This window comes from Fundulus heteroclitus, chromosome 19 (assembly GCF_011125445.2).
Source record: "Fundulus heteroclitus isolate FHET01 chromosome 19, MU-UCD_Fhet_4.1, whole genome shotgun sequence".
Classification (NCBI taxonomy): domain Eukaryota; kingdom Metazoa; phylum Chordata; class Actinopteri; order Cyprinodontiformes; family Fundulidae; genus Fundulus; species Fundulus heteroclitus.
This window is the reverse complement of record NC_046379.1, coordinates 29,957,331-29,969,719: the sequence shown is the minus strand read 5'-3', so window position 1 is coordinate 29,969,719 and position 12,389 is coordinate 29,957,331. Positions and strand designations below refer to the sequence as shown.

Here is a 12,389-nt window from a genome sequence, read left to right as displayed (position 1 = left end):
ATCTTTTTCCCCTTAATAAATGAAGTCATCATATGATAATTGCTTATTTTATTTACTCAGGTTATCTTGGTCTGATAGTAACATTTGTTTGATGATGTGAAATAGTTTAGTGATACAAAAGCAAAAAACATCTGTGTGGTGAAAACACTTTTGCACACCAGTGTAATTTAGAAATGTGACTACTAATCTGCCTACCTTGTGTGTTTGTGTGTGTGGCAGGGCACTACTGTAGAGAACATCTGCTCAGAGCTGAGGTATCTCCCGGTGACTCAGACGCTGGCCGAAGACCGGGCACTGACTATCCTCTGTGACCTGTCCCACTCTACCCGGGATGCTGTAGAGGTCGCCATGGTGATTACAACACATTCTGTCCCTCGCTAGTACATTTTCAACCCTGTTCTGCCAAATATAAGAGATGCTTGAAAAAGTACCTAAATGTATAGGTGTGAGCCTTCACATTGTACCCTGCTTTTTAAAATAAAACATACTTTATAAAATTCAAACTGGAAAAGCACTGATCAAAGTATTGTGGCCAGTGCTCCTGCCAATTTTGTCAGATCAGTAATAATTAAAGCTATGAGAACAGTATTCAAATGAGAGGTCTTTTTATTTTAGCAGCAGAAGCAACAGCACACAATCTGAATCAGAGAACAGTCACTGTAAAACAGGGCTTTGGTTATAAGCTGTCTTTAACAATTAGCAAACAAAAAAACAGAGGAAAAAAAACAATTAGCACAGTTAACCTGGCTAGCCTTTGGTGAAAAAAAGGAGTCTCCAAATATATATTTTGCAGAGAAAATCCTAAACTGATTTCAGAAACTTCCAAAAAATATTTCTGATCCCAGAATGTTCAACGGCAGAGGTTGAGATCTTAAAAGAATGAAACAGAGAAACTTTGCTGTAATATGTCCAGCCTTGTTTTTCTCTGCCAAAAGTATTGCACTCCTTATCACAACCTGAATGAATCGCGAACATGTCTACGAAATGCAGTATTCTTAAAACTGTCATCTTACATCTCTGTGCTTCCTTTGAGCTCATTTTAAACATCCCACATATATTAAATTGGCTAACTTTGAGTTTCTTCACTGTCACACCTTCCTCACTGAAGAGTATTGTTGCTACCCCTTCCTGGTATTGCTTATTTATGGTGAATGTATGGATTGAAAAACAGATTTCTAAGTTTTCAACCTGTTGGCTACAAGTCATGGCAGATCAAGGTGAAAATCGTCAGTAGCTGATTTTTCGGTTCATCTTTATATTTAACATTTTCTAAGGACCATAAAATAAATAATCACAGGAATTAAATAAATGTACTTTATGTAGTGTCCCACAGTTGCCTTTCTCCATCAACAACTATTCCTTAGTTTGCCACAGCAAAATTGGACCTCTTCATCAGAAAAGGATTAGGAACAACATGCATGAGAATTAATTTAGTTTAAACCGCTGGATGAAATGTCTATTTTTTAAGACACCTTGGAAATTAACCATTACATTATTATTTAATACAAAAGCAAAATGAGTGATGTTGAGATGATAACCTGTCTTTACATCAGGATTTAACATGCTTATCAACCTTAAAAGGTTTTAACATGTTCCATGATCGATAATTCTATTGATATCCAAAAGAAGAGCAGAACAACTTTATTGCAATAGGCTCAACTTCCTGCTCGCGGTGGCAGTCTCATCCTGTTTTAGAAGCAGCAGCTCACGCTTCAGTATACAACATAGTTGAGTTTTATGCTTTTTTTTTACTTAGCAACAGCTTCCACACAGAGCAGTGTTATCAGCATAATTAGCTGCATTCATCATCTGGTCACTAATCAGGACCAGTAATATTTTACGTCCGTTCCCCAAAGATATCCTGTTCATCTTTCTTGCGTTCTGTTTGCCGTTGTGTTTTTCCCCCTGTCAGACTCCCTTGGCCACCCATACTTGAAGGAAGTCAGCCATTTTGGAGATTAAAGCGCTTAATAGAGGGATTAGCTCTTGTTCCTCAAGACAGCTTTGAGACCCACATACAGGAACAGGAGTGGTGTGCCTCTTCCAGTGCAAGGCTTTACAATTACAAAGAAAAACAAATAGAAAAACATTCCTGGGCCCTGTTTCACAAAGCCAAGTTAGTAGGTATCCAGAGTAAGTTCTAGGGTGAATTCCTACATACCCTAGCTATTTCATATCAGAATGCTCGGAAGCTGATATCCTGAGTCAAATTATGACAGCAAATCAGTTTGTGAAACAACCCTGCTTAGTAGTAGGGTTGTTTGGGCTTACCCTGAGTTTTTCTTAATTTTCTGCTGAGATCTGCAAAAGGAAGTCTCAGAAAGGGCGTGGAAAAATGAGCCTGTATGCTGGAGTGCGGATACTCAGCAGAAATCTTCATCAGGCTGATCACATCATCATTTCTGTATTAATATACTATTTTGAAGTGTTACATTTTTATGCCACTGTCAATGATTTATCTTAATATTCTCAGCCCGCACTACCCTCATATAACACAACAAGGGCTTGCAGTCAGTTCTTAAATTATTTGTGATACACTTTGTTTTCATGCCAACGGTAGCTTTTTAATAATGTGAGGCAGAAAATCTTTCAGAGGCAAGTGCATGTAATGCTGTCAAGAATATTACTGTTCACTTGCCGTAGAGTTTAATGGTGTTCACTAGACACATACCCACAAGACTAATAAAAGAATGGCACAGTGTGAAAGTAATAACTTATTCTGTGTCAAAGTTTAAGAGTAACAGCTCTTGGCTTCTATTCATATATTTTATGTTTAATTGGCTGGCCTTGGTTTATCTGCGCACCACTCACCTCCATCAATTTGCAAGTGTTTCAAGGAGCAGGGTTTTTTTAGCGATAGCCTGGGCTTCTCCAGCCCTGCTCAATGGCAGGGTCAAACAGAGCTGACTCGAGAGGAGTTTTGAGTGAACAAAGTGCTTCTCAGTGATTGGCCGAGGGGTGGGGAGACTGATAGGGTTTTCCCTATGGAAGTCCATAATAATATTAAGGAACAGAGTGCGTCAAACCGAAATATAACTTTACGATTTACAAACCATGAACCACGCCTGAAGTTCCCTTCAGGCGTGGTTCACTTCAGCTTTCTATACCCAGATGTTCTGTATCAGATTTGTAGATTTACCTCATTTACTGAGGCTTTGTCTCATTTTACATACACTTAAAGCTGTTAAGTTCTGTCTCTGAAGTGTCCATCCATCTACCTCATGTGGTAAAAGGTAGCGGCTGTCTACCTTTCATACTCAGACCAACTGCAAAGAAGTGTTGCTTCTTTCCTTGTCTCTTTGCTGTCTCCTCCAGCTTCTCTGGGGGAAGTCAGGATGTTCCCAGGCCATCTGAGACACGGTCTCTCCAGTGTGCCTTTGGCCTTCCCAAAAAGACAGCATTGTACTTACACTGCTAAAATCTGTTGCCTTTCGGTTTTGTTTAAAATTTCAGGAAAAAGGAAGTTGTGCTATGTTGCTGACCAGCCTCTTTCCTTCTGTGTGTCTTGGTGCAGTGCCACCATAGGCAAGGGGTTGAACAGGTTGGTCAAAAGGTCTGGTTCTATTGACAAAGTACAGCATAAAAACAAACCGCACCAACTGAAAATTTGCTACTTGGTATCAGTCTGTGTAATTACTTTATATAATCTGTTTCACTTTCTGATATAGTTATCAAAATGAATGAACTTTTGAATGGGTCCTTAGTGTAACTGAGGACAACACTGTGTTTGAGTATATTTTTAGAAGGCTCTGAGAGCACCACTGCTGTTGAATACAGCAGGTTACATTTGTCCCCCTTGTTTAAAGTAGATCTTTTTGCCATGGAGTTGACCATCCTCTTTCTAGTATCGACTGTTTTGACTAAAATTCTGGTTCAGAAAAATCCTTTATTTTTTAGATGTATTCTCCCATTTTGTCAGAACAAATTTAAAGGAGTGTACGGTTACAGACTTGTCTTTTATGTCGGTGTAGAAGAAAAGCATGCTGCGACGTGCACCTATTAACCCATTGTTCCTATGGGGCTCACCTCTGCTCCCTATCAGGGTGGCTTGGTACTTGGCAGTGCCTCACCTGCCTCCTCTGTCAGGACTTTACACAGACAGTTGCAACCAGTGACGAGCAGATAATGAACAAGTTGCTACAGTGTTGAAATTCAATGTTACCAGCTTATATTGCTAATGGCAGTTAGTGTGGCCATTGAGCATAAATTCCTCTAGTTTTGCTATGTGTAGCTGGAACATTGTGAAGTTAGACTTTCTGGTGTTTTTTCTCTATGCCTGTAGAAAACAGAAACAGGAAATCTTTGTATTTCTTTTTCCCAGGAGATTATTGGTGTTTTTACTCAGGTGTCAGTCAGTGAGTCAGAGCCGTGGGGCTGGAGGCTTGGGAATGAGCTGCTATTTTCCTCAGGAGAAACTAAAGACGCCGTTTTTCCCAGAGTGAACAAGGAGCATGGCCACTCTCTTCTTTATTGTGTGGGCCAATCTAACTACACGGCTCCAAGCTAATCCTGCTCAGTACTCCATAGCAATTCCACTGTTTTATCCTCAGCACCTTATATGAGAATTAACTCCAGCCATGGTCTCAGCAGGGAACATAAAGTGGCTTCATGGCTCCTGCCAGATGTTAGGATTAGCATCTCTTTCATTCTGACAGTTGAATTGTCTTTTCCTTTTCTTCTGTTTGCTAAATTTTGTCCAATGTAAAACTGGCTCATTTTCTCCACTCTGCCTTTCTTAATCTTTTGTTCACACATTTTTGGCAAAGCTATTGCTTGTCAGCAGCTCAATGCAATTGGTCAACCTTTCATAACTGTATAATGTTTTACAACTTATAATTTGGGCTGGATGTATTTTGGATGGATTTGGATTTTATATAATAGGATTCAAATTTTACCTGTTTGTCTTGTGGAGAAACTGTAGATGGCATGTGTTGCTAAATGGCACTATAGAAAAACCCGAATAGACCTAAGTTTGTACAGAAACGTAAATAGTTTTGCTTATTGTTTAACATTCTGGATTTCCTCATTTAACTTTATATAAAAAAAATGCTGGCACTTTCATCTGCAGTTATGAAGTCTAATCACCCTGGCTTAAAACCTCAAAACAGCAAATAGCGCACCTGTGAGAGAGGACTAGAAACCTCTTATTTGTTTGCTTTTAACTGGGGTTGTGAATACTCCATCACTTCTACAAATACAGTAATAGTAGTAGTAGTTAGACAGGTGGATTGTGACGAAATAGTTGCTCAATATAATTTGAGATGGTTGATATCCCCAAGTAGACCAGTAGATTTCAGGAACTATTGCTCACGGTTGTTTTATGTTTAATCTTAGTATAAACTGTTTCTTGCAAATTCCTTTGGGACAACGCCATGCCAACATTTTTCTTGTGTAAGAGATCCCCCATAGAAATGGCAGTAAAAGTTTGTCATTCAGTCATAATAATGTAATTTAGTCAACAATGTGGTTAGTTATTAATGGAAAATGTTATAAATCTACTCAGTTGTTACACACCGTGGCCTCACATAGAATTTCAATTAAATTTCTATTCATAAATTTCAGCAGCAGTCTCAGAGTTACGACACCAAGAAGCAAACTTGAAAAAAGCACCTGGAGAAGTGCTATGGACTAAAATCTGTTTGTGTCCTTTTTATGTCTTCTTAACTGCAGTCTTTTGAAAAGGACGGACGATCAAAGGACAGTGACTGTGGATATATTCAGAAGGCTGCCAGTGCCATTACTGGAGCTCTGTCGAAATACCACAACACTACCACCCTTCAAGCTGTAGTGGAAGCCAGTGTGGAGATGCAGGTTGAATGTCCTGCTGAAGGTGAGTCCAACATCTATGGCAACAAGGAATTATTGTCTGTCCTCAAGTTAACCACATGTCATAGAAATCTAAGAAAAAAAAGGTTGTTGGTGGATTCTCTGTGGTGATGTTGGGATATTTCAGGAGAGTTGAAAATATGAAGAAAAAAAAGCTGTGAACCCAGCACTGTGATGTCTATCTAATTTAGGAAGATAGGAAGTATAGATTAATGTGTAAATAGATTCTCAACAGACTTGACAATGCAACAAGGACCTTGTTTCCTATCAGAAACCCAGATTACTTTACTGGCACAAAACTATCTTATTAACCACTATGGGTGGAATGAGATCTCACAACATCAAAATGCCACATTGCTTTTTTCATTTGAACGGTATTTTGACAAGCCCTGTATATGAAGCTGTGCTTTAAATAGACAAGGTAGCAACAATTTTAAACAGCTGTATGTCAAAAAAAACAATATGAAGGAGCAATTTAAAGGACTTCAGCACTGTGCTGTGATTATGAGTGAAGGTTAAAAATGATACACAACATTTGAAACACCGAATTTCTTTAATATATATTGAAACTTGCAAAACATTGGCACCTAAATCACAAAAAGTACTACTATTAAAGACTTTAAGTTATGCCATGAAATGGTACCACCATTGGTGTCTGATGAAACTTGAGCCTTTTTACTGGTTTGAAGAAGCATTAGCGGACTTGTAACAATCCGTCCTGGTTTGTGGCCAGCTTCTGAGCCACATGTAAGAGATCTCTCAGGAGACTGTGGTTAACGTTTAACAAGTTTAATGAAATACAAAGAAGATGTAGATAGCTGGTCCTAAGGGAGTCCACTGAACTGTGAATCACCGCGAGAGATAAGAGTATGGAATAAAAGTTAAATCTTGAGAGGGAGCATATGCCACCTTGTCCATCCAGGGACATATGGCAGGATTCTGTTTGTAGATTTCAGCTCGACCTTAAATCAACCCAAACATCCTCCACCAGAAACTCACCCAGCTCACAGTTCTTCCCTCCCCCTGACCAACTGCCAGCAGCAGGTGAGGCTGGGGAGCATCTTCTCCTGCCCAAGAACAAGGATCAGTGCCCTCTTCTCTCTGTGCACTAATGACTGCACATCTGCAGTTTATTCACAGAACAGGACAGGTCCAAATTGCAAAGAACAATTGGAGCTGCAGAGAGGATCACCTGGGCTGAACTTCCATTCATTCATGACTTGTATAGGTCCAGGGCCAGTAAAATAGCATCTAATATAGCTGTCCACCCAACACATCCTGGTCAGAGGTTATTCAGACTTTTACCCTCAGGTCGACGCTACAGAGCACTGATGTCTAAAACGAACTGACATAGAACCACTTTTGATCCCCATGCTGTGTCTAAGATTAACACTTTATAGTCATGGTCGTCAGCTTCTCTGCTGTGAAAAAATTGCCCTTGTTCTTACTTTTTTCCCCTGAATACTGTCTCTTCTGTTATGGATTGTAGATTGCTGTTCTACTTGCTGCTACTTGTCTGCCTGTTTTCTTTGAGCAATGGAATCCGAAGTCAAATTCCTTGTTTATGCCCGCAATCTTGTTGAATAAAGTTGATTCTGATAATTAAAAAAAAAATCTTAACATTGATATGTGCATGACTCAGAGCCAGGAGTAGTGGGCAGTCTGGTAGTGTTGGTCCGTGTAGCTGCATTCTGGTGTGAAGTTGGTAACTGAACACTGGAGAGTGGACAGGTAGGCTGGAGGTTCCAAAGGAGTGACGAGCTAGTAATTACTGATCTGGGAGGAAACTGACCAAGAATTTATGGCACAAGCAAGTTTGAACTGGGAATCCAGGAGGCCTTAGTGAGAAGTAACTTTAAAAGAAGGTGGAGAGAGCAGGGTCAGCATGAGCACAAAAAGAAAACAATGAGGAAAGACTTACAGGGCTAGTGGTACCACTTGGGTTGACACTCAGGCGTCAAATGACAAGCCGCCAGCTCCTCTTAAGCTCCAGCTGATGGTAGATCAGGAACAGGTGTGTTGGAGCACACTGCTCAGCCCCACCCTCTGAGAAAAACCTACAGCCCCATGAAAGAGAGAACACTAAACAAACACACCCTAACATGATCATCATCATGGTCAAGTATTATGTGATCCTACTTGAATTGAATTATTCAGCACTGAGGAAAGTTTGAGATTTATGAAACATTTATTCTATTTGTAAAAACACAAAAATGAACATTTCCAGACGTTTTTAGAATTAGGACAACAGTTTATGGACAGGTCAAACACAAATGTCACCATTTGGAATCTTTCAAACCTTTACTCTATTTGAAACCAAAAAATAAACCATAAGTAATATTTTCCAGTGTGTATTGTTATAACCCTACTAATCATTTCTCTAAAATGGTGTATTAAATAGAAATCCTTACCAAAATAAAATGTACAAACCAAAGTCAGTTTCTAACATATTCTGTTTCACTCTCATTCAGGTTATTTAGTCCCTGTGCTGGGGGTTGTCTTCAGCATCCTCTGGATCTTCTGCCTTGTTGTTTGCATTTGGTGGACCCGTAAAAGAAAGAAAGAGCGAGAGAGAGCTGCCCTGTCTGAAGACATCACTGCTAACAACCAGCTGGAGCCGCTGCGGGGCAATACCCCAAAGGACAACCGCGACAGAGACATTCAGTATGAATGCAAGAAACTAATGGGCCCCTCTGACAGGACGTGTGATAGGGCCGATGACGATGAGGAGGAGTGGCAGCTGGAAGGGGTGCTGGAGGAAGACGAAGAGAGGGCCCTGGGCTTGGGGGATAAGTGTCTGCCTCACAAGTTCCCCATGATGGGAGCTCAGGACAGGAGCATGATTATAAAGGCGGATGTGATCTGCACAACAGGCAGCCGTCCAGTGAAAGCGCCACATCGGACGGCATACAGCCCCAAAGACAACCGGTGTAAAAATCTTAATGCCGCCAATCTTAGCGAAGACATTAAAGACCACTGTGTGTAAACTAAAGCAGGGACCTTCAGAGTCTTCAGCGCAACAGACTTTAAAACTCTTGCACCACAAGGGCAGACTACAGATATTTTAATTTTCTATTGTTTATCGAGCCTTATTTAAATTCTGTATTTGCAGCAGGGAGGCTTTTTTTAACTCATGAAACAAAAAAAAAATGGCATGAAAAAAAAAAATAAACTTCTGTGTTTCTGGAGTCCAAGAAACTCCTCTCCTTTTTGTTTCAAAACACTACTGGACTGCTGAAGCTTTTTGGTTTCATTATTTATGTGAACATTTAAAGGAAATTCAAACCGTCAGTGAGGAAAACAGTGTAGTTTGAACTGTAAGCCCCGCTCCCAACTGTTTTACCCCATGAGAAACCCTCCTTCTCCCCCCTGCTCTCCTCCCAGTTGACATGCATAAGACTAAACACGCCCCTCTAGCTCATGCACGATCCTCTGGAAGAAACAAGGCTTCATCGAGGGACTTTTCTTTGTCTTCTTCAACATAAATGGCTATGTCTTGAGTAAATTATATTTTCCTATGTGAATGGTCAACACTTACATTCAAGTAATAGCATACCAAGCTTTTCTGTTTACATACCCTGTCGTGCACGTGCTGGAGGAACTGGTGCTTAGCAAAGGCTCTGTCCCTCGTGCCGTTGGCAAAGAAAAGTGATCCCGGGCTATCCCCCAGTTCGCTGCTTATTCCTACTAAAGTAGGAAGTATTGTCTTTTACATTTCTGCATTTTTCTTATGTTTCATTTTATGTTGAGGCTTAAACGTTCCTGCATTTGCCCTTTCAAAATAAGAGTTATTGCCTCCTGTTTTTCTACACACTGGTCGTTCAGTATTTTTATTTTTGAACAAAAGTGCCTTGAATTGCTAGCTTTTTGCTTCTTTTTCACACTTGCTGATTCTTAATACATATAAATGGAAGAAAGTTTAAGTAACAAACTTTTTCCTGCAGCAAATAATTGTTTCATTGTGATGTACAGAACACATGTAAATAGGACAGAAATGGCTGTGTATATTTGATTTTAGTAAGTTAAGTGATTTTTTTTGTATTACAGTAATTCTAAATAATAAGGTTGCCTGTGGGCTTTGATTTGGATTGTTATGTCATTCCGTTTATTATTGGCAGGTTTTATTCTAATGATTTTCAGATTTTCTCTATGCTCAACCCTAATTATTAATACAGAACTGTTTAAAAAAAACTGTTAATTGCCATTGTACAAATGCTGAATTTGGAGAGTTGTGTTGTTTTAGCCGTGCATTATTGTGAAAGCTATCTTTCATCTTCTGTTTTCTTATATTTCTGCTATAGTAATAATATATAGGTGATTTTTTTTTCAACCCTTCCTAAACCTTTGTTTCAAAATGTGCATTTCCTTTTGTTTTGTTTTTGTTTATATTTTAAAAAGATCATTGATGACTATAATTTTTCACTGTCCTATTACTGGTCCCAGCATTACTGTTTTATTGTTTTGTTTTTAATCACAAACTCCAATCTAAGGCCAACATTAAAGTAAACCAGACATAATTATTGTTGTTTTATACAACGCTGGGCTCTGAATTTCCTAATTTTACTGGTGTTACACATCCTATTGTTTTCCAAGTATTGTCTGTTACCAGACCCTCTATGCCTTCTGTTTAAGTTCAGTTGAAATTGATCTGAAAAGGGAATTCCCAGTTCACCATTCTTACCCAACCATTCACAATAGCTTGGTTATATCCAATAAATTTAAGGTATGTCTGAAAGCTTTTTATTTATTTATTTGCGTATCTTATGCTACCAACTTTAAAAACACTTTCATAAGTAACATAACATGGATTTTGGACACTTAGCACTATCCATTCAGCCATTCGGCCAACATAATGAGCAGCATCATGAAATGGTGGACACTTTGTTGTAAGTAGGGGGAGGAAAGCTGGTCAGAATCAATGGGATGACAGATCAAGATGTTAACTCGTGTGGGCTCAAACTACAGGGTGTTCATTGACAGTTTTGCTGCAAGTTGTCCATTTAGATCACAAGACTAAAAATGGCATAGAAATAGATCTGATTTTCTATTTTCAATACACACTTTACAGGTCACAGGGTCCGGATAGTTCAAAGCACCACAGGCCGTCTCGCTTTAGCCGCCTCATGTTCCCCTTCCAGATAAACAGTTTTATGGTCTGTTGACAGCGGACATGCCACAAACGGTATCAAGGTGCCGGATAGTGAAGTGCCCTTAAGCAACATCCTCATGACCCAATACAAAAGTCTTTATGATATGACTGGGAAAGTTCATAATGTAACATGCCCATTCTATTTCCCTGTTCTTTTTTTCCTGGTTAAATGAAGGGAACAAGTTGTATAATTCTTGATGTTCACTGTTGTGAATAATTCAGCAATAATGGGGGAAAGTTCACATATTGTCACTATTTGTGTAGGAAAATTGTTTTTTTAAACATTTTGTTAATAATGATGAAAGAGAACCTAAATAAAATTTTTGACTGTAAAATTTGCATTATGTTAGCCCAAGAAGAGCAGCTGAATGCTCAGAACGTTGTAATGGTTTTGTAAAAAAAAAAAAAAAAAAAGGAAAAATCTTGGTTTGTTAGCTGACTTCATTTTTTGTTCAAAGAAATCCTATTATTTATTAAAGTATTTTATACCAAAAATGGTGCTGTCTAATTTCTTCACATGGATACTGTTGCTGTCTTTAATACTTTTGTATATGTAAATCAGAATAAAGACTGAAGCACAATTAAATACAACAAATAAAAACTAAGAACAATTTCTTCTACTGTTTGCGGTATTTGATATTAATTCAGACTATACTCTTCCAAGTTTTAGGTCACTTAAGGTTACTAAAAGTTTCTCTGATCACAAAATCTCAGACTATTCAGATTCAGTAGGTTCTATCTATTTCCTCTTTTGGTAGAATTGCCCTTTAAATTGTGGTCTTGAGTCAAACATTCCATCTACAAGCTTCTCACAATAGTATGCTGAAGTTTTGGGCCATTTGAATTGACAAAACGGGATTGACTGGGTCGGCGGAGTGTGGCATGGAGTGTGAACAAATAACAGTATTTACCATATTTTTCAGACCGTAAGGCGCACCGGATTATAAGGTGCACTGTGAATTAACGTGTCTGTGTGTCTATGTCCACACATAAGACGCACTGGATTATAAGGCAAATTAAGTACTCTTCCCAAGTGTGTAATATCACTCCACCCCTCCACGTACACAGCTCTCTCCTAAGACCGAGAGCAATCCGTCTCTGCCGGGAGGACAGAGTAGTCGGACTACACTGCCCTGTTTCTAACATAAGGCCAAAACAAATTTAACTTTTATATTGAATTAACTTGTTGGTTTATTGTTGCTAGCGCATACTCTGGGCTCGGGCTGCCTAAAGGCTCCTATATATTTGATTGGGGAGTGGTGGCCTAGTGGTTAGAGCAGTGTACTTGCGCTCTGAGAAGCTTGCAAGTACCCGGTCCGATCCCCACAGCCTGCACTCTGGGTCCCTGAGCAAGACCCTCAACCCCAGATTGCTCCCTGGGTGCCCCACAGTGGCAGCCCATTGCTCCCTAAGG

General features: G+C 39.3%; 1 protein-coding gene across 1 annotated transcript; it reads left to right on the top strand.

Moving 5' to 3' along the window:
- Positions 1 to 219: 219 nt before the first annotated feature.
- LOC118556593 (protein jagged-2-like) lies at positions 220 to 11,470 on the top strand (the record flags this gene model as incomplete). Its single annotated transcript, XM_036150519.1, is given in 3 exon segments — positions 220 to 351; positions 5,671 to 5,830; positions 8,298 to 11,470. Coding segments are annotated over 3 exon segments (807 nt in total), but the record flags the coding sequence as incomplete, so codon positions are not given.
- Positions 11,471 to 12,389: the final 919 nt, after the last annotated feature.